The sequence below is a fragment of the Arachis stenosperma genome, chromosome 6 (genome assembly GCF_014773155.1).
Source record: "Arachis stenosperma cultivar V10309 chromosome 6, arast.V10309.gnm1.PFL2, whole genome shotgun sequence".
In the NCBI taxonomy this organism is placed as follows: domain Eukaryota; kingdom Viridiplantae; phylum Streptophyta; class Magnoliopsida; order Fabales; family Fabaceae; genus Arachis; species Arachis stenosperma.
Window position 1 is genome coordinate 135,635,975 of NC_080382.1, and position 25,854 is coordinate 135,661,828.

Sequence of the window (25,854 nt, forward strand, 5' to 3'; positions counted from 1 at the left end):
GCCATGTAGGAATTATTTGGACAGCTAGCAAGTTTGCCCAATTCTGATTCACAAGTTCATTTTTCTCGATGTCATTTGGGAAGAGTAAAAGATCAAGCCATGCAGGACCACAATTTCGACGCATAAAAGGAGCGAAATTGAGGTTGTTATTGTAAAAATCTTTACATGAATGAAAGAGAGAAAAAACAGCCCAAAATTGATCTTCGTCCGATTGTATATTTGGGAAATTAGGCTTGTAATCAGCCAATCAGAAGCCTTCGATGTGCTGTTTGTCAGTAGCGCCAACTCCAGTCTTTGTCATAAACTTTTTGAAAATGGCATTAAGCCATAACTGAAGAAGTCAGAGAGGGCCACCTGTACTAATCATACTATTGTCTCAGAGACAAATGTACGAATTGACCAAACTCTTTGAAAATATGCCCTAAAAGAAATTTTGCCAAATTAAGATTATTTCCTTCATGAAGCAGAGCAGCCAGAGGAAGGAAAAACCTTGACATCTGAACGCTTCGGAAACAGAAAATGATTGCATTCAGCCAATAGAACAGAAAGGCTACATGCTCGTCATCTGTAATAGCAGTGTCCTCTGCACCCATGTTATGAGCAATGAAATCACTATAAGAATTGGTTAAGACAACATTGTATTGGTGCCTACGTTGCATGTCAGAAGTACAGTCTAGAGAATTTATTGGAAGCCCTGTAATAGCGGCCACATCCAAAAGAGACATACTAATCATTCCACAAGGGAAGTGGAAGTTGTTGGTTGTCCTGTTCCAAAAACAAGTTACAGCTCCAATCATCCAAGGGAGCGTTGAAGGTGAAAAGTGAAAAAGCCTCAGTAGTTCCTGAATCCCCAAAGCCTCCCAATCAGCGTTCTTTGTAGGGGCAAGGCGTTGATGTCAGGCTGTGAAGTCAACCCCACGAGGGTTAATCTTTGGGTTATTTCTAAAGGATTTCTGATTGATGAAGAAAGAGATATCGAATGCTTGATTGATCAACAGATCCTCCTCTTGAGCACTAGGGAAGAAAGGTAATTTCTTGTTCACCCTCTCTAAGGATTCGATAGGCCCAAGGAAACAATGGGTATTTTCGCCTACCATGAAAGGGATTAGGATTCTGGTATCATTAATTTGAAACTGTGGGTCGTCAATGACTTCATCATTGACTTGGTTCAGTACATGAAGGGCTGGTGGAGCTGGTGGTACTACCACATGACCTTTACCCTTATCTTGGGTAGTAGCATGAGATGATGAGGCGGCCATTACAGAATAGAGAAGATTAAAGTTTGAGGATTGAGAAATAATGGTTGCGTAGGGGATAAATACAAGAGGAATCGAGAGAATAAAGGTTCGAGAAAGCTCAACGAAGATAGGAAGTGTCGAATTTAAAGGGATTTTACTGTAGTCGTTATTGCAAAAGGAATTCAAAGAGAAAAGAAATAACTTCGCGAAGAAGGCGAAGTGATGGAGAGAGAAGGCGTAAGTCACGGAAAACGTGTCGAGTGGGTCAGTATTAATGGGAAGTTAAATGGTAATTATTACTAATTTAAGAGATTGAAATTTGAATTTGGATTAAGTGTTTCATCTTCCAATTATGCTATCGAAGACAAACACATTAATCCAAGGGAGCAATTTGTTAGTCGAAAAATATTTTTCGATCAATGTAAGTTGGTTCGAAGTAGTGAAGAGGTCAATTAAGGTGTAAGCAGTTGTCAAAAAGATGCACGTGTAGGCATTGGTTGGAGGTACTCGACACAGATTCGATTTCAAAACACTTTAATGAATCGGACAGGTCTAGTCGGACAAATATTCGAGATAAGTAATCGAAAAAGTTATTCGAATAGCAGATTGAGCAGTTACGTAAATGGAGAAGTTGAAGGCTTTTACCACGTGAGGAATTTATAAGTAAGCGTTTATCAGCCAAAGAGTGGGAACGGTTACCAGGGAGTGCGTGCGCAAGACAACATTGTGTAATTAATGATCAGTTACAAAAAGAAAGCTAAACATATTAGGAAGTTTTAGGAAATAAGGGTTGGAACTTCATTTCAGAAATTACTCACGCACTCTCACATCCCAGCGACTTTCTGAGTTTGCCTCGAATCAATTATCTGTAAGGTTCCTTTCATTTGTCTTTATTTTCCATTTAAAATTCCAGTAAACTTTATCTTTCAAGTGAGTTTATTTTTCAAGTTAATTTATCTTTCAAGCATTCTTTAATTTTCATGTCTAATTTTACATTACAGTATTTTTTAGTTTTGTGTGAAAGCCCTTTGACCCAGTCGAAGGCATTTTAATGCTTTCTTTAAATTTCAACGCAACTTTTTCGATTTCAGTACTGTTTCTTTTCAAAAACTTTAAATTTTCAGTTCTTTTTTTATTTTATAAATTTCAATTTATCTTTCATCTTGATACCTGTCTAATCGAAGACACTTTGATGCACTTATAGAAAACTGGTACCTACAAAAGAGGAGTATGTTTCGCTCCCAAACCATTAGAATCGAACCACCATCGATTTGCAAAAAATCGACAAAACAGGGTGTAAGAAAACATCTTTGCCCATTAAATATCTTGAAATTTTATTGGGAACAAACCCAAAATTTGTCAAAACCTGAAAACCGATAATAGAGAAAGTGAAAAAGAAGTTCAATTTGTGAAAAACAAAAATTCTCAATAAAAAAAACTAGTAAGTCAGTCCTTATTAAATCAGTGCTTAGTAGTTTATCAGTGTATTATCTCATCTTATATAAGATGCCAAAAGCAGTTACAAAGAAGTTAATTTTATTACAGAGGAGATTCATGTGGAGTAACGAAGATGGCAAACATGAAATATCCTTAGTGAAATGGAAAATAGTAAAAGATCCAAAAAAGTTAGGACGGTTGGGAGTAGAAAATGCAGTGATTCGAGATACTACTCTCTTATTTAAGTGGTGGTGGCGGTTCTCTAAGAAAAGATTATCCATTATCAAAGAAGATTGTGTGTTCTTGCAATAATCTAGATCTTAATATTTTGCTTTCTCATCAAACAATACTTACAAGAGAGAGTTCATGGAAGGATATATGTCAATTACAGATAAAGGAGTAGAAAGTAAGAAATAAGATGATTCGAGGACTGTCTTTGGGGTAGGAAATGGTGGAAGTGTCCGATTGTGGATTGGTTACCAGGTGAGGTGTTGAAGGACATTTTTCCAAATTTTTTCTTGGTCTCAAACCAAAACAAATTTGTTATAGGATATTGTAGGTTTTGGGATGGGTTAGAATGGATATGGAATTCTTTAGTGGTGAAGGAAATTATTCCAACGGAAGTTGAAACTAGTTAACCAACTTCACGAGGTCTTATAATCAGTCAAATTAACAATTGAGAGAGCTGACAGATTTGTGTAAAAATTTGATAAATCAGACATTTATTCTACTAACTCATTTGTGCATGTTTTGCAAGCGAAAATACTATGTCAAAGTAGTACAAACTATAGTTTCACTAGTACTATTTATAGAGGTTTAATACTTTCACGAATTAAGTTATTCGCGTTATTTGTGTTAGTTAGTAGGGTCAATACTAAAGAGAAATGATGTAGGTTAGGCGTTATTTATCAGAATGATAATATATGTATTATATAAAAAAGATGTTGAGAATTTTTACTACTTGTTTCTTGATTGTGAGTTTACTTGGTAGGTGTGGTATGCGTGGTTGTTTATTTGTGATAGATTATGAGCTATTCCAAAGATAATGAAACAACATTTTGAGAGTTGGACACGAATGTATGTAAAAAAAGAAGAGCGTAAAATGTGGTTAATTAATTTTTTGCTATTATCTGACATACACTGATAAAAAAATAATAAAATATTTTGGAGTCAAGAAACAGATATAGCGAAAATTATCAATAGATCGTTTATGTGCTACAAAAGATAGTATCTAGTTGATTCCAATGATTGTTGATGATAATACCAAAAATGACTATAAATTAAGTTTTGTTTTTTTTTTATTATTTGTTGTTTAATCTTTTTTGTACTTTTGGTATTCCACTTTTTGTGTTAAGCTCTTTTACTTAAAAAAATATATTTTTACTTATTAAAATTTTTGGTAATCGAATATTACACTTCTTTTCTATTATTAGTCCAATATATAGAATGTTTTTTTTAATGTAAAACTGATATTCTATGTTATTTGCTGTTTGACTTTTTATAAATGAAAAATACAAGAAATATTAGACGATAATCAAAATTTATTATTTTTATTTATTGCTTAGTTATTAATTTAATTATTTTGGATTAATTTTTTTAATCTAATAATTTAATAATATATTTTATCATATATTTTTAAATATTGATAACTAATTAATAATAAAAATAATAAATTTTGATAGTTTTATTATATTTTCAAAAAATAATTTTTTTATGTAAAAAAGATGAAAATTCAAATAAAATTAATAATTGAGAGACATTAGATAAAAATATAGTCAAATTATTTAAATTATTTAAAAACTTTTGATTATCAAATTCACGTGAATTCAATTGGATCTGAATTTTGAAAAAAAACCTACTACAATCAATCAAATGGTTTAAAACTTAAAAGTTCATTTGATCACGTCGGTTTCTCGGGTTGGAACACCACTAAACAAATTGGAGGGATTAGATGGAATTGGTCCCATTATTTGCTATGCTTTTTCCATTCCATGTTTAATTTTCATATTGAAATAATGAAGTCCATTAAAAAATTCCACCTGCTTCCATTACATGCCATTTCATCCTTTGCAAATAATAATTTATTAATTAACCCGAACAATGCCTTAATGGATAGTAGTAGCAGTCCGAAAAAGGAGAGTATGAGATGTACACTTGGCAAAGTTTTACAATTCCACGTTGCAATATATATCACACTCTTTTTCTCCATCCTTGTTACTCTTTTCCTCTCCTCCCTTTTTTTTCTCTGTCCCTTTTGCCAAATCTCTATTCACTCTTCTGTTAAAAACTTGAAACTCTTCTCTCTTTCTCTTTTTAGGGTTTCATTTTTAGGATTCCACTTTCTAGATTCCAACTGCAGATACCATCTGCACTCGATTCTTCTCCCCAACCTTTTACGTGTTCCTGATTCTTGATCCCCACTGGCCGCCACATTTTCCTGCTTAATTCGATCTGATCCTTTTCATCTCGGATCCAAAAAACCGAACCATCAGCACCTGTTTTCGCACTTTTATCGCAGTATCGCATTCAATTTTTTCTTAGAATCGATGTTGCATTAGCTTAGAGAGTTGAACGTTCTACCAGGTTTTGATTCTGTTCTTCCCTTTCGAAGGAACCAAAGCTTTTGTGTTTTATTTATTTTCGAACATTTTACTCGATGGGTTCACTAGAAATAATGTTTTAATGGGATGTTATTATCGATTAATAGTGGCTGTGATTATTGTCATCACATTGTTTTGGTTTTAGTCTTCGTGGATTTGTGAATTGGTGAATTTCCTTTCCATGAAACAAATTTATTTATTTATCTTCTAATTATCCCTTTACGCCTCCTGAAGAAACCAGTTTAAAACACGTATAGATTGAATGTGATCCAGCGAGAACGTATAGTATAAATGCTTATTGTCAGATGATAATGATTGGTACCATTTTTAGCGCGACTTACTGGATTGAATCTGAGTTGTGGATTTGCGAATCGATGAATCTGTTGTTTTCCATTTCTTTTTTTGTCCACGTTTTCATTAGCTTAAATCATCTTTGGGTTGATTTAGTTAGTTCTGTATGTGAATTGGCAGGTTGGTCGTTTAGATGGTATGCAGCAGTTGTGTAAGGTCTTTGGTTGTTCAAGCTGGAACCTTTGCCAAACGAGTGAGAATAAACAACACTAGGAGGAGTTTGCAAGCTGTCCCTAGTATTTCTTATTCGACTACTCGTCAATTTAAGACATTCACAGTGATGATGGTGGATACGGGTTCCGTGTCAAGAAGTGCTGGTTCCCTTGTGGATATGATGCCAGAGAAAGATGATGATGGCCGGTTTGCAAGTGGAGGGTGGAAAAGGTGATTGTGATACACAGAAACTTGCTTTCAATGATTTGTGTTGACATGTTGAGAAAGTATGTATTTCTTGATAATTGTAGATGGAATATGACCTGTAGTCTGGGGTAACCATGTTGGGGAAACATTTGGTCAAGTAAGGATGGCAGCATCTAACTTGGATTGGATTCCTGTATGACTGTACATTTAAAAGAATTATGATTTTTTGGGAGAGTCAGTTTTACGTTCTAATAGAGTGATGTTTATTCGGAAGTGAAAATTAATCAGATTTACTTTTGCTTGGTCATTTCAAAGAGAACTTTCGTTTTACTGATGTCAAATTACCAAAATATGATTGCCAATTCTCTAAATTGTGTGTGTTTGATCTTTAGATTGAAAATAAATCACCTTTCTGATTTAGTATGAACTTTGTTCACTAAAACAGCTTTTTAAGCTTTTTTTTAGTGTTATACACATAAGCATATCAGGGAGGGTATTCAGGTAACATCACTGCCAAAATTAACCTTTTGGTGGTATTCTTAGATTGCGAGCAGTTTGGAGGTTTGAATCAAGATATGCAAAATTGCAAATGGATGTTATACACATAAGCATATCAAAGGCAGTAACAGGGTGATTTCATGCTAGGAGAATAGATCTGGAGAGTGCAGTCCCTTGATGAGACCTGCAAATTGATTAAGTCATCATGTTGATATGTTGGTTTATCTTTTCTACATTTGATTGAGAGAAATATACGGAAAAGGTTGGAGGGAAGAAAAGTAGAAGAGCCATGAGAGAAATTATCTCTTTGGAATGTCCTTTTATATGATGAAAAATGAAAGTCATTTAAATGAAGAGAATAGGTTGCAAAGGACTTGGAGGATAATCCTCCTTAACCTAAGAGCAAAATGCGAAATTGCTGCAAAGCCTTCATTCCTACCTGGTGGGGGAGTGGAGGGAAAATCACGAAACCACACATGTAAATAAAACACCAGATGGGAAAAGTTTCCTTATCCCTCAATACTTTTAGGTAAAGCACCTTGAAAAGGCCTTGTCCTTTTATTTTGGAAGGTAATTTACATTATGGATGAATCTTGAGTTTTAATGACAAGTTACTCAAGCAATCATGGAAATTGTTAAATTCCTAATTCTTCTCAATAGCCCTTGTTATTCTGCTATTTAATCCATCTTTATTGAATGTTAAATTTTGTTCTGAATTGTGCTTAAGGGATAATATTAATGAATAATTTAAATTTGCTTGAGTGACCGGATTTCATGTCTTGGTCTGTGACTTTTCCTATCTATATTGTATTATGCTGAAAGTTTTCACTTTTCAACTGGCAGTGAGGATGGAAGGCTTAGCTGTGGGTATTCAAGCTTCAGAGGAAAAAGAGTAACGATGGAGGATTTTTATGATATTAAAACATTGAAGATTGGTGGTCATTCAGTATGTTTATTTGGAATATTTGATGGTATGATTTTCCAGCATCATTATTTGCTTGGAGATCTTTGCTCTCGATGATTATACTTGATAATCAATTATGTAACTGTTGTAATTTAACAAAAAAAATTCAAATACCCTACAGGTCATGGTGGTTCTCGTGCTGCAGAGTATTTGAAAGAGCATCTCTTTGATAATCTCATGAAGCATCCAAAATTTTTTACTGATGCCAAATTGGCTATAAGTATGTTCACACTAAGTTGATTTTTTTATTGTTCTGGAACCAATTTCATGCTAAAAATGATTTTGGTTTTCAATAATCTGGTTTTGCTATTATTAACTTATGTAACCCTGCAGGTGAAACGTATCAAGGGACTGATTCTCAATTTCTGGATTCTGAAAAAGATACTTTCCGGGATGATGGCTCTACTGCTTCAACCGCTGTTTTGATTGATAACCATCTCTATGTTGCTAATGTTGGAGATTCTAGGACTATAATATCGAAGGCTGGTAAAGGTACTATTAGTTGACCTATTTATGATTTCTTTTGATTATAGTCAGTATTGAACATAATACTGGATTTGGTGGGATATAAATTCTGATATCTGTTGCGTTGCAACTTTTCATAATATTTGTTTAATATCAGCATTTTTTCTTTTCTTCTTTAAATAAGAAAAAAAGTTTCCATATTCTGATGGTGAAAAGTGTACTTTAACTATAGAGGTCATTCGGAAGATATTCTTTGACCTATGCTTCAGTTTCATGTTTGTTTCCATTTGAATGCATTTTAGGGATTGGTTATGGTGTGATTCATTAAACCAACTGTTACTGTGTTTGGCAGCAATTGCTCTCTCCGAGGATCATAAGCCAAACAGAAGTGATGAACGGAAGAGAATTGAGAATGCTGGGGGTGTTGTCATGTGGGCAGGTGAGATGTGATATTATCAGAATACAAACAGCTTCTTTTAAGTTGTTCTTAATAATCTGTTTCTGGCACCATTTACTTTACTCTAGAATGGGGATGGTCACTCTTTGATGGTCATATTATAATCATTATCCTTGACCAGTGCTGGTTTTGAATCAATTAGTGCTGACATTGGAAGCTTGCATAGACTCAGTGTTGAAACAGTTTTGAATGGGTTAGGGTTTAGTTGCTGTAAAATATAAATGGTGTGATTGTGCTAGGGTGGTGGACATGCCAAATATTTTATTGCCTTTTACCTGTAAAATGTGTTTAACTCTTGTAATCTTACACGAGAATACAGAACATTATAGAAGTTCTCTGATTCAACCCTTAATCAATTAAGTTTTCTTTTGCAAGTTTTGGACAAAATTTAAGACGTTCAAGTGTTAAATGAGATCAATGTTATGGGTTTTGTGGAGTTAGGATAAATAAAATATGTTACATGTTCCATCTTTTATGAAACAAATTTATAGATGAAGTAAACATATTATTGAAATCTTATTGATGTATTCAAGTAGTATCCACGATTCCATGTTCACAACTTGTACTAGATTGGAATGGTATTTATTTTCAATCCAAGGGATGGAATTTGATCAATCAATTGATTTAGTTTGGGGAACTGATATTTACAGGTGTTTTTGTTTGTCAGGTACTTGGAGGGTAGGAGGTGTCCTAGCAATGTCTCGCGCCTTTGGCAATCGTATGTTGAAGCAGTTTGTTGTTGCAGAACCTGAGATCCAGGTGATCCTTACTTTACCTTGTGTAATTTCCTGCGATCGTTCACTCTAATAATCATTTTAATAGCATGGATGCAAAATCCTAATATTAAATGTATATTATGTTTCATGAGGCCCTCTAGCAGAAACAATTAATTTTTGAATTTTACAAGGGGGTAACCTAAAATTTTAGCACTGGACAATCAAGTCAGCCAGTGATGGGTTGTCTTGACCTTAAGTTTAGCTCACGTTATAATTTAAATATGCCCTACATTTTACTGATGTTTAGGGAGCTGATTTTTTTTATTTCTTATTTTTATTGATTTTCGTAACAATAAAAATGCATCAAGTTGTGGAAAAGATGGCAACATTTAGGAAATAGAGAGGTAGCTTAATGCAGATGACCTGGAGTGTTACCCCCTGCGAGTGGAGAGGTTTCCTGCTACTAGATTAATTAGAACCCTTAGAAACATGGTAATATTGCCATGTGCTAGGGATCTTATCCTAGGGTTCAGGAAATAGGAAAAGAAAAAAGGTTATAATAAGGGAAGGGTTATAGTAAATACTTCGTACATAGTTGAAATCCAGTCTGTATAATTTGATGACAATAGACCAGCTGTATCTCGTCAGTAAAAGGGGAAAATTTTCCTCAATTGGTTCCAGCTTTCAAGCTTAGTATGTTGTGTATGATTTGTTTACTTCTGGCTGTGTTGAAAACAAAACGTGAGGGAGGAAGAAGAAAACTCAGAATTACAAAATTATACAGTTGGAATAATAGTATTATACTTTCTGATCCATAATAAGCATCACTTTAAAAAATTGTTACATTCTTTGATCGATGCTTGATACCCAAAAAAAATTATAAACAGAGGTTTGCTCAATCTTCTCTGATTCTGAATTGATAAAATGTACCCAATCCCTCTCCCCCTTTGGTAACTATTCAAGTTCTCCTCAATCCTAGTTACATTTTCCATTTGAGATGTTAAGCATGGTGTTTCTATTTTAAGACCGTTGTGCAGCTTTTGATAATTTGATTTATTGTGAAGTTTTTTATTTGTTCGGCTACTTTGATAATTTGCTTAGTCTGAAGATTTTGAGAATTAAATTCATAGCCTGGTTTATTTTCAGGACCAGGAGATAGATGAACAAACTGAATTGCTGATTCTTGCAAGTGATGGACTTTGGGATGTAGTACCAAATGATGTAAGCTGTCCTCCTTCTTTCCTTCATAGGTTGAATTCTTTGTTGCATCCGTCTCCACATACTTTATGCTGTAAATTCTTTTCTAATCAGGCAGGTGTGGAGCATCCTGAAAGTTTATATAGGTGGTAAAAGAATCGGGGTTAAAAGAATGAGTATACAGTTGCCTGTTTCAGTTAACTATTACTGAACCTGTCATGAAATACCATGTTTTGACTTTTGAGCAATAATGTTTGATTGACTATAAAGGATTACCTATCATAAAATAGTAAAATTAGAAGATAAGGTCGGAGGGGAATGATTAAACAAATAGTATGTTCTGTACTGAGCTGTTGAGTTGTGACCTCTTCGTCCTTGCCCTTGTATGCTATGCCCTCTGGAATGTAGCGAGAGTGATGCGAGATACAGACTGGTTATTGAAGCTATAAAGACTGGAGTTAGAGTGTGTGCTTTATTCAAGATTTATTGTTTGTCCGGTAGAATGGAACCAAAATCTTCGGGTTATTCATTTAAACCAACCCATCCCCACCCTTTCTCTCTCTCAACGATGTGTGATTATTGTTCTGCCTGAAGTCACCTGTCTAATGTTTGTTCGCAGGATGCCATCGCTCTTGCTTGCACAGAAGAGGAGCCTGAGGCAGCTGCTCGTAAGTTAACAGAAGCAGCATTTTCTCGTGGCAGTGCAGATAACATTACATGCATTGTGGTGCGCTTCCATCATGACAGAACAGAACCCATTGGTACTGACAAAGTAGATGCCATTGTTCCTGACAAAGTAGATACCGCTGTTCCTGACAAAACAGAAGTGGCATCAGCTAGTGTCAAGCAAGAGAGGAACAAAGCAGATGCCACCGTTCCTGACAGAACAGAAGCAGCATCAGCTAGTGTCAAGCAAGGGGAGTCTACTTGAAAAGCGCAAATGCATTGTTTAGATCTTTTGGGGGTAAAGTCGAATGAACACCGAGGTGAGGATATGCATGGTGGCTCACTGTGCATGACAACAAGCGATTTGTTTATTCATTAGTATTTGTAATCTTAGTCTCTCGTGTATTCTGATTTTGGTTTTATGATCTTTAAAACTGGTTGCAGCATTTGTCCATATCTATTTAAGTTTATTGTTTGTAGAGGCATCAATTTGGTATTTTGTTTTGATCTAATAAATGCAGTGTGCATTTTTTCTCTTTTAATGGGTGATTGGAGTTCCCTAAATTGCATGGTTATCGGTTTCACGAAAAATTTCTTTCCCTGCTACCTTGGATTCAGTAGGGGTGAATTTTGTTACCAGATTGATGTCACTTTCAAATTGAGATAAATTAATCTTACTACAAATTATATTTATTATTACAATTTTACTTGAAGAGGTATGATCGATCTTCTCTCCAGATTCCCAAGTGGCCAAGTTAATTTGTTTTCATTAACGTGTGAAAAATAGCGGATTATTTTTTGTTAAGTAATTTTTTATTATTTTAAACTGAAATAAGAAAATTACAAATATAGGCGCTACGTTATATTTTGGGAATCAGTGTGCGAATATGAATTTTAAACACAAGCATAGTCGGCAAAAATAAGGTATTTTTTGAGGGTGAAAATTCAAGTGCAGATTTCACGTGAAGTTGATAGTTGAGAGTCATATCAAGTCGATGCACCTGAGTTTTTACCATTTTTTGAGTGTGTTTGGTTTGTTATTTTATCTTTTGTTTTTAGAATTTTGTAAAAAAAAAAGTAAAAAAATATAAATATAAAATTTATTGTTTTTATTTTTTTTTATAAAATTTTAAAATGAAAAATATTAAAATAAAAATAAAAAATACAAATACAAATAAAATAATGAATATATATTTTTTAACATTTTCGCAGTTGTTCTCAGCAAAAACGGAGTAAAGAGCAGAGAAGGTAACAAAACCCCTTTAGAAGATGGGGCTAAATTTTTTTATCGACATGGGGCTAACCTTAAGCTTACGACCAAATTCTTTTTATTTTTTCCCCTCAAGACAAATTCCTTTGAACTCCTTGTAATAGACCTTTTCTAGCTGATGCAGTTCATGTGGTATTAGTCGCATCTCTGCCTAGAAGTCTGGCTTTCGAGTCTCTCCTCATGTAAATAAAAAATTTATTTTTTCGAGTATTTAGTTGAGAATAATTTAAAACTAGGTATAGCTAATTAATCTAAATATTGTTTTTATTGATAAATTTATCGTTGTAATTCTTCAAGAATTTATCTGATAATTTTTTAAGAATTTATAAATTTATTGCAAAATTTCTCAAGCTTAGTTAAATTTTTACTTTAACAAAGAGACAATAGATTGATCATAGCAGAATTTTTCAAGACATACTTATCTTATTACTCTAAAGAAAATATTAAAGCCTTAAAGATCTCTATCCAAAAAATAGAATGATTTGGATAAAAATAGTGTAGAAAAGTAGAAGTGAAAAAAAATAAACGGACTAATTCATTTAAGATTTTAATTGATTATCCTACAAGTAGGGACGAATTCAGGGGGTAACTGGATAAATAGTGGCCTTCACCTCTAACAATTTTAAACTTATATACTATTATAATAGATGCATTGTATAAAATAAAAATAATAGTATAATAATAGTAAAAAAAATTAGTATTCTTTATATATTAAGGTTTAAATTTTTCTACATACATTTATATTATTTGTATTTTTTATTTGATTTAGAATTTTTTTACATTTTTTTAAAAATTAGTTTTAACTTCTATAATCATATAAAAAATATTTTAATATTATTTATAATAATATTATTCTTTTTCTAATTTTATTTAGTTATTCCTTTTTTATTATTTTTCTATTAATTTATTCTTATTATTATATAAAAATATTTTAATATATTTTAAATTTACATAATAATTTAGTGCAATTAATTTATATTATTTTATGTCATATTTTTGAATAATATAAAACATAAAAATACAATTCACCGTCACATAAATATTTAATAAAGTAAATTAATCAACAAAATATTTAAAAATAGATAATTTTATATTTTATTAGATATAAGACCATAAAAAAATTATGAAAAAATTATAAATACTGAAATAATTCTTTCATTTGATAAGTATTTATTAATTTTGTAACTAAAAAATTAATTATAATTATATTTATTATCAAATATATAACATTATATTTGATGAAATAAAATTTTAATTTTTGACCCCTCTACTCTTAGATTTTTAGACCCGTCACTGCTTACAAGTCTCTCTTGAAGTTATTTTTTATATATTTTTGAAAACATTTTTCTAGATATAAATATTTTCTCAATCTGCTCAAAAAACAAAAATTATAATTAAATTTTGATTGGCACGAATAGGTGTGGCTGGGGAGGAAAACAAATTTAGAGAGAAGGCTTATATGACGGTGATATTTTCATTTTCCGGAGAAGACCATAGGGATTGAAAATAATTTAAAAATAATATATAATAAAAGAATGATTATTTATTAGAAAGTGAGACTATCCACTCTAAATACAAGTTATTAGGGTTAATTTTTCCAAACCACAGTTATTAAAAATAGTTTATAAATAAATATTTTTATTTAATTTTTTAGTCTTAAAAATATTTATTTTAAAAAAAGAGTGATAAATTTTTTTTTTAATTTTTTTATAAACACTTAAATAACTTTTAAAAAGTTATAATTTGGTTTTGAAAATTATACCAAACATTAATATTATATCTTTTCATAAGTTAAAACTTAAAAAAAATTATTTATAGACCTACCTAAACTGGTCCAATGAATATTGTAACACCCTATCACGATATCTAAAATAGAGATACGTATATAATTATAATTGAAAGAATTCATATCTAGGAGTCTTGAAGAAGAAGTTAAACAAAAAAAAAAAAAAAACATATCACACTCTCAAAGATGCGCGTAAGCCGGATAAACAAGATAAAAATAAAGGATAATACACATATATATAAAGATTGGAGTTCCAAAGATACATCTATTAAGTTCCAAAGTCGACCTACGAAACTAAGGCCGGCCAGAGTATATATATGTATATATATATATACAACCCACATAGATAATACTTAATGAGGTGCCTCGCATCCTGCATCTGAAAACAATAATATATGTATGGAATGAGAACCGGAAGTTTTCAATATGGTGAAAGTGCCCACATAGATAATATATAAGATCCTGAAAAAGGCAAAGGCATTTCTAAAATTCCGACACTTAGATTAATTTTAAAATTTATTCTTAATCAATAATATAGATAATCTTACTCAGGGATTCTAGTCCTAGTCTAACTTTGCACCTTCTGTCTCCTCCAAACCTCCGAATCACCGGTGAAATAATTTTCATCACGCCTCCACCATATGAGCGGTCTCTTAGATACAAGTACAAACAAAACAGACAAAAAAAACACAGATATAGATAGCAGTTACAATAGATAGGACAAGTAGCAATTAATTACAAATAAGCAATTAAGCAAACCAAGACAAATGCATACCCAAACAAATCATACAAATGCATATGATGTATGTCTGTCCTATGGTCGATGAGTCTCATCTGTCGATTATATAGCCAAACCCAACATGTCTAGTAGCAAACCCTGGACAAAAACACCAAATATGGAGCAAATGGGACCAAATCGCAACCCTCGCATCTTACCTGTGTACCTGGAGCAAGTAGACAACGCCATTACATCTTACCCGGAATCTCCAATTATACCCGAAGTAAGTGGACACGCCACTGCCTTTTAGCCAGGGACATATGACAATCAAATTCAATCTCATTTTCAATATCATTTCAATTCCTTCAAAAGTCATTATTAAAATCAATCTCGTCATCCTCAATATCTCAATCATTTAACATTGTCCATGCATCATAAATTAAATTATTCACTTCACAACTCTTCTTCAATGTCAATTTAACTCTGTCAATAGGTTCACTCTCTTTCTTAAGCCTAATTCTAATTATCGGATTTTAAACAGAATTTTCAGAAATTTAGAAAACTTAGAAGAATGGTTGATAGTTTAAAAATCACAAATTTTCAACAAAACAGTGGTTTTGGAGGGTTACAAGCTTGCCGGGAAGGTTGAGCAGTTAAAAAGTTTTAGTATAAAACAGGGCATCGTGCGTACGCATGGTATTGTGCGTACGCACGCACCAGACGAGCTTTCCTTGGTGTACGTACACATAACTTGTAAAATTCCCAAGGTGTGCGTACGCACACCCCCTTGTGCGTATGCACAAGCTTCCCATACGCTCTGGTCTGTGCGTGCGCACAACAGTGTGCGTACACACGCATACCAGAGTTTCTAGTTTTCAAAAATTTGCTGCAGAATTCAGTTTTACGACCTAAATTTCAAATGCGCATAACTTTTTCGTTAAAAATAATTTTTATTTCGTTCTTTGAACATCATAAAGTTTATGAACCCAATTTTTATTCATACGAGTTTCACAAAATTTGGGAGTGTAAAAGCCAAGTTATGCCCCGCCAAAATTGATCAAAATTCATTTTTACCTAAAAATTCTACAACGCTCAAAATCAATATTTTTCCCAAATTATTTCTTTTGAAAACAACATCAATCCTTATTTTATAATCCTCGCTCGATTTAAAACTATGATTCTCTAACCCTCAATCTCAACTCATCATAAATCATTTCTCCACGTACCAAATCCAAATTCCAACGAATGTATCCACATACATCATTCATATCTCATTCCTTATACCAATTCAAACTTTTATAAAAGTATATTGATATACACAAGTCATGCAATATTCCAAATTCAACAACGACATTAGTCACCACCAAAACATGTCAATTCACATACTTTAAATTTAAATCAACATACAAACTCCAATTTCAATTCAATTCCTCATATAAGTTCAATTTCAACACTCATGTCAACACACATAATACATACCAAAATCACATATCAAGCTAAGCCATCATCAACCATACCAATTCAACAATATCTTAAAATCTATTAACCTAAGTTTTTATGTAATATTATACATTAACTACGAAAAACTAAAATCATACTTTGACCGATTCCTTCCTAAACCAAAATACCTCAAAACCCTCTTCTCCACACAAGCTTCCAAATGTTCCAAACTCCAATTCATCTAGTTCAGCCACAATTGCTCCAAATTAAGCATTTAAGACCTTCCATTTAACTTCAATTTCATATGCACACAATCTAATCTCACACAATTTCATAATAATTAACACAAAGTTCACTAATTCACTAATTTACAAAGGTTCAAAGGTTCAAAGTTTTCTTACCTTACTCACTCAAAATTGGAATAAAATCTACTTATAATTTGTGATAGAATACTCTTAAACAATCAAAATCACAATAATTCAACCTCTCCAAAATAAAAAACGTACAAATATAGAGGAGGAAGAACTGGACACGAATTTTAGATATTCTTACCACTTTGTTGGATTAGAATCGAAAAGCTTGACAAGAAGATTACATGACTGCAAACAGCCCATCAATCAAAGCTCGAAATCAAAAGTTATGGAGGGTGGAAGTTTGCATAGGTTTAGGATTTCTCTTCCTTTCTTCTCCTCTCTCTCTCTCTATTGGTGAAATACAAAGAAAAATGGGAAATGAAGTTGAATGTTTACTAAATTTGAAGTATTATATAGTGAGCTTGGGCTCATTTGAACCCGGTTCTTCTAATTTAGTTCGTTGACTTTATTTTAAGTTAAATTTTTTAAAATTAATATTAAAATTCGTATTTTAATTATTTTTATTTTTTAAAATATAATTTAATTTTTTAATTTTTTTAAATAATAATTAATTCAACAACGACATTAGTCACTACCAAAACATGTCAATTCACATACTTTAAATTTTAATCAACATACAAACTCCAATTTCAATTCAATTCCTCATATAAGTTCAATTTCAACACTCATGTCAACACACATAATACATACCAAAATCACATATCAAGCTAAGCCATCATCAACCATACCAATTCAACAATATCTTAAAATCTATTAACCTAAGTTTTTATGTAATATTATACATTAACTACGAAAAACTAAAATCATACTTTGACCAATTCCTTCCTAAACCAAAATACCTCAAAACCCTCTTCTCCACACAAGCTTCCAAATGTTCCAAACTCCAATTCATCTAGTTCAGCCACAATTGCTCCAAATTAAGCATTTAAGACCTTCCATTTAACTTCAATTTCATATGCACACAATCTAATCTCACACAATTTTATAATAATTAACACAAAATTCACTAATTCACTAATTTACAAAGGTTCAAAGGTTCAAAGTTTTCTTACCTTACTCACTCAAAATTGGAATAAAATCTACTTATAATTTGTGATAGAATACTCTTAAACAATCAAAATCACAATAATTCAACCTCTCCAAAATAAAAAACGTACAAATATAGAGGAGGAAGAACTGGACACGAATTTTAGATATTCTTACCACTTTGTTGGATTAGAATCGAAAAGCTTGACAAGAAGATTACATGACTGCAAACAGCCCATCAATCAAAGCTCGAAATCAAAAGTTATGGAGGGTGGAAGTTTGCATAGGTTTAGGATTTCTCTTCCTTTCTTCTCCTCTCTCTCTCTCTATTGGTGAAATACAAAGAAAAATGGGAAATGAAGTTGAATGTTTACTAAATTTGAAGTATTATATAGTGAGCTTGGGCTCATTTGAACCCGGTTCTTCTAATTTAGTTCGTTGACTTTATTTTAAGTTAAATTTTTTAAAATTAATATTAAAATTCGTATTTTAATTATTTTTATTTTTTAAAATATAATTTAATTTTTTAATTTTTTTAAATAATAATTAATTTATTAATTAATTATTCAGAATGATATAATCTCCTCATACTTATTTAAAAGTTGTGAGTTCGAATCTTTCTATTTTTGATAAAATAAAAAATAAAAAATTACTCAGAATTTATAAATATCATGTTATTAAAAGTTAAAACTTAACCCTGATTAACTTGAAGCCGTGGGTTTAAAATGGCGAATATTAATATGTTAGGGTAATAATTAAATTAGCAATTTTGGGTTTCTATGTTTTATCTTTTTAAAAAAAATAAATTATTAACTAGATTAACAAATCATTATTTTAAATTATATAATAAATAAATAATTAAAATTTATATAATTAATAAAAAATATAATACTCTTTACTTAATAAAAATATTTGATTTTACAAAGTATAATTTTTTAATAAATAGAATTTGCATAATGTGAATTTTGAAGAAAAAGAATTGAAAACATAAAATTTAGAGAATATAAAAAAAATTACAATAAAATTATTAAAATTTATTATTTTTAATTATTATTTTTAATCAATAATCCAATTCGTCTTGTCAGGACGATCCACGATCCTCACTCTTCTATAAGATGGTGTACGACTTTCTGACTGTGTGTGTACAGTGTACTCAATAACTAAAAAAAAAAAAACAAAACAAAAGAAAGAAAATGAATTCCCGGCTGGCTTGACAGATGGGTCAATGCGTCTTCTGAGATTCAAATTTCGTAACGTCACACGCAAACAATACTCTTTGTCTTCTTCTCCCTCCATTTTTGGTAATTTCACTCCTTCGTCACTTCTGCGAATTCCAAAGCACGTAGAAAATCTTGTGTGTTCTTTACTATTAATCTTGTTTCGTTATTAGATTCCTGTATTCATCGTCAGAGTTTAGGGTTTTGGTTTCTGTATGTATTGTATTTGCATGGCTCCACATTGTGAATTTCCACTGTTACATGCTTACATGTTGTTTTAATAAATAAATAAATAAATAATTGAAAAGCTGCATGTAACTAGATCCATGGCGAGCTATTCATTTTCCCTCCAAATAAGCGAGGTTGATTTTTCAAACATTCGCACACTCATGGCTCGGTTTTCAACGTGATCCTTTTGTTCCTTTACTTTGTTTTCTCCATTTTCTTTATGCTAAGCTTCTTTTGCTAGGGTTTGTTGTTCTGTGGTACGTGGTTCAGGGTTTAACGTTATGTGGGTGGTCATGATATTTTAAATTGGATTTGTGTGGATTTTTTTTTTTTTGAGGCAATTTTACTTATTGCGTCTTTATATTATTTGTTGAACATTCAGAGTTGGTACTCTCGATTTTGTGATCGATTGATGCATGCTACCTATAGGCAAGATGAAGTGTTATGTTATTGCTATCCCTAAAGAAGAAGAAAAAAAAAGGATTATTTTATTGAGTTTAAGTTGAGTTTACAAATGATTATAAAAGGTATTATTTGACCATTTTTTTTACTACTAGTAGTTGAGAAGGGGCTGTTAGTTGCGGGTTCTTTACCTTTTTTGAAGTTCATTTTAATATAAATGCATCTTCTCCATTCCAAAGTCACGATAATTTGTAATGGATGCTCAGAAGTCTATTCAACTGAGCATGGAGAGGATGGATACTTTTACAGTGTTTGTTTGATTTCTTTTAACGGTTTTCTCATTTTATATGTTTTTACTAACAATAATAATAATAATAATAATAATAATAATAATGAACATGTCACCTTGTTTTCAAACTTTTACGAAGGAAACAGAGAAGACAGCTTTGCCCTGTTTTTGTACCCTTGTATAGAAACATGAACTTTTGTTTGTATTGGCTAAAGGTTACCAGTTATTGTAAGAGTTCAAGTATCGACAAGTGACATTGTTTTTTCCATTGGCTTTTCAAAATGGTGTATTCTGATCATCTGCATAAGCAACGTGTATTCTTTCAAGAAAGCTCACAAAAGATCCAAGTTGTTTAGAGTGTATTTTTTGCACAAGAGCAAATGCATTTATGTTCCAGAAGGAGATACACTTTATATTGAAAAGTTTTACTGGTCCTTACTTGCTAAATAATTAGTAGCCTTCGCAAATTATGCCGTATTGATCTTTTGGTTTTGGAAAGCCTATAGAGAAACACCTGACTATAGGCATCCAATGGTTAAAATATGTTGAATTGCTTAAACCATAGATTTTGTTATTACTACTTTTGAATATGTATAACACATAACTGAAATGTTGCTTAAACATAACTTATGTTTCATCACTTTAATCTCAACAATTAAGAATTTTAGTGGCATATCTCATTTTTCACCCTCTTCTCTGTTTCATGTGCAGATTGAAGGTTTATGTGTGTTATTATTAAATCCAGTGTTCATGGTTTATGCTCTTCTCTGTCTTCTAACTATGTGAGGAAGCCACACGTAAAGAGTTGAGACAAGAGAAAAGTATGGAGTGCAATAAAGATGAGGCAGTTAGGGCCAAAGAAGTGGCAGAGAGGAAATTATCTGAAAAGGACTACGTTGGTGCAAAAAGGTTTGCTCTCAAGGCTCTTAATTTGTATCCTGCACTGGAGGGTCTTACCCAGTTTGTGACAACCTTGGATGTTTATATCTCCGCCGAGAAAAAAATAAGTGGAGTAACAGATTGGTATGGTGTACTTGGAGTGACTCCTTCTGCTGATGATGAGACAGTTAAAAAGCAGTACAGAAAGCTGATTCTCGCTCTTCATCCTGACAAAAACAAGTCTCCAGGTGCAGACGGTGCGTTTAAGCTTGTTTCTGAGGCATGGACTTTGCTATCAGATAAGGCGAGAAGACTAGCATATAATCAGAAGAGGAGTTCAACAGGGTTTCAGCATAATGCTCCCAACCACGTTGTGTCGCAACCAAAAGCACCCAATCCAAATAGGATGGCAACTCCAAATGCAAGAACTGGAAGTAATAATGCTCAGGCTCCTCCAACATCCGTTCCTCCTCCATATAGAATGGTTGATACCTTTTGGACTATCTGTAGTCGTTGTAGTACACTACTTCAATATCTCAGGATTTATTTGAATGTTGCGCTACGATGTCCAAACTGTAATCAGGCGTTTGTGGCTGTAGAGAAGGTTCCACCTGCTGATGGTGTTAAGTCTTTTAATTGGTCCGCTCAGCAACATCAACAAAATTCTCAGCCTCGTGCTGGTGGTTGGGATCACCCCACTACTAATCCAGGAAGAACTCATTCAGTTTCTCAAAACATAGAATCAAGCAGTATGCGAGGCGGGTCTTCTTTTAGTAACACAAACTCCCAGTACGCTCCTCACTCAAGAATGCATGGTTTTGCTAGCAAAGATAGTTCAGCATCTACTCCAGCTGCATCTACTAAGCAGCAGGCAACTGTGAAATCAAGAAGCAAATGTGAGGGTGCTCCTTCAATTGCTGCAAGGGAGAGCAGTCACAAGTACAAGAGGTCTGATGGTTCTTTCAATAATGTCCAAAGAACTGTAAAGAAAATGAGATCAGATGACATTCACATGGGTATAGAAACGACACATGGTTTTTCACGTTTTACTAACAAGCATCGCAGCATGAGAGAGTTGTCAACGTATGAATTGCGAAACATGTTGATCAATAAAGCACAGAATGAGATTCGCAAGAAACTCCAAGAATGGAAATCAACAGCTGAAGATAAGGTTACAAACAAGGACAAAGGAACCGAGACACAAAAAGGCACGTTAAAGGACAAAACTTGTTCAGAGAAGCAGGAAGATAAGGTTATGAACAAGGACAAAGGAAATGTGAGACAAAAAGGCTTGTTAAATGACAAAACAACTGGTTCGGAGAAGCATGAAGATTCCACCATTAATGGTAATGGACATCTGGAAAGTGATCCTGTTCCCGTCACATCTGATGATACTGGAAAGGAGAACCAAGACTGCTATGTGATTCCCGTTGCTGATTCTGATTTTCACAATTTTGACTTGGAAAGAGCTGAAAATTCCTTTGCAGAGGACCAGGTCTGGGCAGCTTACGATGATGATGATAAAATGCCTAGATTTTATGTTAAAGTTCAAAAGGTGATGTCAACGAAGCCATTTAAAATGAGTGTCAGTTGGCTTAACTCTCGAAGCAACAAAGAATTGGGGCCGATGGATTGGATAGGTTCTGGTTTTTATAAAACTTGTGGGGATTTCACGATCGGCAAACGTGAAATAACTGGATCGTTAAATTCCTTTTCCCACAAGGTTAGATGGACAAAAGGCAACAGAGGAATCGTTCGCATCTTTCCGAGGAAGGGGGATATCTGGGCCCTTTATAGAAACTGGTCTTCTGATTGGAATAAAGATACTCCCGATGAAGTGAAGCACAAGTATGATATGGTGGAAGTACTTGATGATTTCAATGACAAGCAAGGTGTACTAGTTACACCACTTATCAAGGTTGATGGTTTTGTGGCAGTGTTTCAGAGGATTGAAGGTCATGATCTGGTAAGGAAGATTCCCAAAGTGGAGATGTTTCGATTCTCTCATCAGGTTCCTAATTACTTGCTTACAGGACAAGAAGCTCCTAATGCTCCAAAGGGTTGTCAAGAGTTGGATCCAGCAGCCACCTCTTTAGACCTCCTTCAGACAAAGAATGAAGCCAATGTTGAAAAATCAAAGGAAGACACAAGTTAGTTACCTGAGAAATATGCTTCAGAACCGAGTAGAGTAGAAAGGATGGTAGATGGAAAAAGAATGATAGATGAACTCTGCACAGTGTGAACAGCCTATAGTGCTTTACTACTTTGTTTTCCATATAGGTATAGATATGCTAAAAGGTCAATGATAGTCATTTCTACAAGCAAAATGATTAAATCAGAAGTTTTGGTATGATGTTTTGGTGCCTATTCTGTCTTTGTGGTGGTAACTCCATCAAATTCATTGTTTACTTACATCTATGAAATTTCTGTTTGATATTCAATTCCAATGATGCTTTTTTATACAAGTTTCACTTTCATTGTTTATTTTTAGTTCCGGTGGTGATACAGAATTTGTTTTCTGCCTTGCAAAGCAAATGCCTTCACAATAGGTTCTAGTGGAGGTTATATGATAGCACAACTTTGTACCATTAGTTTGATGGTTGTTATTTTCGTTTCGTAATTACGTTAAGGAGGATTCTTATCCAATATTAGCATGTTTGACCTCTTAGTCTTAGGAATAGTTTTTTTCTTTTTTCTTTTATTTTTTAATCTTAAAAAGTTGTGTTTTATTTTTCTTAAAAAATAGAAAGCAGTTTTCAGGTAATTAACATGGGGTATGGTAAGAGGGGAAAAAAACATTATAACTAAGTTTTTATTTGAAGTCATTTTTCAAGTATATTATTATTAAAATAACTATTTCTATAAAGTTATCTTCATGTGGAGATAATATATATTACAAATTGTTAGATAATTTAGTCAAACATATTAATCTATTTAACTAAATTAATCCATTTAATTGTTTACAATATTATTTTCATATAAAAATATCTTAATAAAAAGTAACCACTTTATTATGAACACCTTTCATGATATAAGCATATAATTAGATGATGATAATTTAGGAATGATTATGGCTTTATAAATTGGAAAGAAAAGAAAATCACATATTGTTTTGCTTCATGCTCTTTTTAGTAATTCTGATCTGTAATATAAAGGCAGTTTATTTTCTCATTTATTTTCTCACTGTATCCTAAAAGTGCATCAAATAATAATAATCATTATATAAACCAGAAGCAGACCCACAATGTCTCTCCGGAGGATATTTTGGTTTATGTAATAAGATTGGATATTGTATATATTAAAGATGATATTATTATTTACAAATTAAACAAACCGTCATGATTAAAGGTATATTATTTGTAGAGAATATAATGGTCATGATTTATATCAAGAGTTTAAAACTGCATGTGAATACTCAAAAGTCAAAACATTAAAATGTAAAATTATTGATAAATAGAAGAATGAAATTAATAATCAAAATATATATATAGTAAATTGTCTACAAATCTTATAATTAGTAAAGGAGAGAGGAGAAACGAACGCTGAGGAAGAATGATTAAAGGTGATTATGTTTAAAGCTTGCTTTGGAAGAGTTGCATATATATATATATATATATATATATATATATATATATAGTGTTTGTGTTGATGGACCGGAGATCCTTTAATAATTAACATTTATTAACTTTTAGTCGAATGCTCCAACATTTTAACTACACTTAATTTTTAGCTACATTATCTTTATGTTAAGTATTACTATATTAGAAAAACACAATTTATGATTACAAGTGCAAAGAGTTCTAATCAGTAGTCTTTCATGTCTTAAGTGTCACTTGTATAGTGTCACGGGATGGGAAAGAAATTAGAGTGTCTTTAATCAAATTTATTCAAAAAGGAGAAATCATTTGCAAAAACAAAAGTCAGATAATTTATATGAATAAATAGTTTGTGATTGAAAATTATACATGTCAAATCAGTTTTTGTTATACGCTTATTCTAATAATATAAATCAAATCAATTGATTTAGTATGTTGAGTAATAAATCGAATCAAATTGATTTTATTTATATAAAAATATTCAAAACAGATATATATTTAATAAAAATTTATTTAAAATATTTACATAATTTTCAATCTCAAATTATTTATTCATGTAAATTATCCCTAAAAATTAAAATTACTTTTATTTTTATTACTACAACTTTTAACTTGAAGCCAAACAAAAAAAAGGAAAATAAAAGGAGACATATATGATCCTATTTGTTTATTGGATCTTGAATCCAATGATGAATGGATCATTGAACGAGATTCTCGCCTAATAAAAGAGGACAATCGAATGAATAAAGATGTGTTTTAAAATTGCAGAAGGTTTACCTAAAAAAAAGGCACGGTACGTCAATCTTCTTTTGGGCACCAAAACACCAAAACTTATTTGGTTTATTAGTGTGTCTTTTTATTGAAGAATCATCAAATCTTTTATATTTTTTAATCTAACGATCAAAATCATTCTAAATATAATTTAATGTGATTGGCTAGTTAATATTTTTTTGCAGTTTTTATGTCAATAAAATTATTTTAAAAATATTTTTTTATAGTTATTGTTATTATATCAAAAATATATGTAAATTTATATCAAAAGATTAGAAATATGTTAGTTTAAATTAATTAGAATTAAGTATCTCCTGTTATGTTAATGTCCCCTTCAACTCCTTCCAAAAATTACCTGAAATGGTAGTGTCCAAGACCATGCTTAATCCCCCACTTGAACTCCCCAACATACCTGCTCCCATCATCACAAGTATGAACTCCACAGCTATTGCTCTGCCCACTCGACCACTTCCCGGCATAAACATCCCCAGTGTAGAATCTATAAACCCCGAAACCGTGCCTCAATCCCATCTTAAACTGCCCTTTATACCTGCTCCCTCTTGCCCATGTCTCCACCCCAAAACCCTCGTACTTCCCATCCACCCAATCCCCTTCATACCTTCCACTCATACTATAATAATAAACCCCACTCCCCCGACACTTCCCCTTCCTTATCTCTCCCTGGTAAACGTTGCCGTTCAAGAACACCTGCTCCCGAAAATCCATGGATCCACCGTAAGAGGAGCCCTGCTGTTTCTGTTTCTTCCTCCCCACGGCCCAGAAGACCAGTAGCAGCGGCTGCGGCCTGAATCGGACGTGCCGGATAAGACGCTGCCGAAGCCACCATGATTGAGTGGGGGGAAGGAGTTGGCAGCGCGACCACAGAGCGAGTAGGAGAGACGGTGGGAG

The 25,854-nt window shown here is 32.5% G+C and overlaps 3 protein-coding genes across 3 annotated transcripts; 2 read left to right on the forward strand and 1 right to left on the reverse strand.

Moving 5' to 3' along the window:
* Window positions 1-4,908: 4,908 nt before the first annotated feature.
* LOC130935702 (probable protein phosphatase 2C 76) lies at window positions 4,909-11,491 on the forward strand. Its single transcript, XM_057865573.1, has 9 exons — window positions 4,909-5,258; window positions 5,747-6,010; window positions 7,328-7,455; window positions 7,570-7,668; window positions 7,782-7,940; window positions 8,266-8,352; window positions 9,038-9,129; window positions 10,233-10,307; window positions 10,903-11,491. The coding sequence occupies exons 2-9, from the start codon at window positions 5,760-5,762 to the stop codon at window positions 11,212-11,214; spliced, it is 1,203 nt and encodes a 400-aa protein (XP_057721556.1). The 5' UTR covers window positions 4,909-5,258; window positions 5,747-5,759; the 3' UTR covers window positions 11,215-11,491.
* Window positions 11,492-18,797: 7,306 nt separating this feature from the next.
* Window positions 18,798-22,733, forward strand: LOC130934722 (uncharacterized). Its single transcript, XM_057864262.1, has 4 exons — window positions 18,798-18,864; window positions 20,411-21,258; window positions 21,337-21,749; window positions 21,831-22,733. The coding sequence occupies exons 2-4, from the start codon at window positions 20,523-20,525 to the stop codon at window positions 22,731-22,733; spliced, it is 2,052 nt and encodes a 683-aa protein (XP_057720245.1). The 5' UTR covers window positions 18,798-18,864; window positions 20,411-20,522.
* Window positions 22,734-25,296: 2,563 nt separating this feature from the next.
* On the reverse strand, window positions 25,297-25,671 carry LOC130934723 (uncharacterized). The gene has a single exon (XM_057864263.1). It carries the CDS (start codon window positions 25,669-25,671, stop codon window positions 25,297-25,299), a length of 375 nt encoding a protein of 124 aa, XP_057720246.1.
* Between the last annotated feature and the right edge of the window lie 183 nt (window positions 25,672-25,854).

Coding starts and splice junctions, on each gene's coding strand:
- LOC130934723 (XM_057864263.1), bottom strand. CDS start 25,671: ATGGATTTTCGGGAGCAGGTGTTCTTGAACGGCAACGTTTACCAGGGA.
- LOC130935702 (XM_057865573.1), top strand. CDS start 5,760: ATGGTATGCAGCAGTTGTGTAAGGTCTTTGGTTGTTCAAGCTGGAACC. Junction 8,353..9,037: donor GGGTGTTGTCATGTGGGCAG/GTGAGATGTGAT, acceptor TTTGTTTGTCAG/GTACTTGGAGGGTAGGAGGT. Junction 10,308..10,902: donor GGGATGTAGTACCAAATGAT/GTAAGCTGTCCT, acceptor GTTTGTTCGCAG/GATGCCATCGCTCTTGCTTG.
- LOC130934722 (XM_057864262.1), top strand. CDS start 20,523: ATGGAGTGCAATAAAGATGAGGCAGTTAGGGCCAAAGAAGTGGCAGAG. Junction 21,259..21,336: donor AAATTCTCAGCCTCGTGCTG/GTGGTTGGGATC, acceptor GCAGTATGCGAG/GCGGGTCTTCTTTTAGTAAC. Junction 21,750..21,830: donor AATCAACAGCTGAAGATAAG/GTTACAAACAAG, acceptor CAGGAAGATAAG/GTTATGAACAAGGACAAAGG.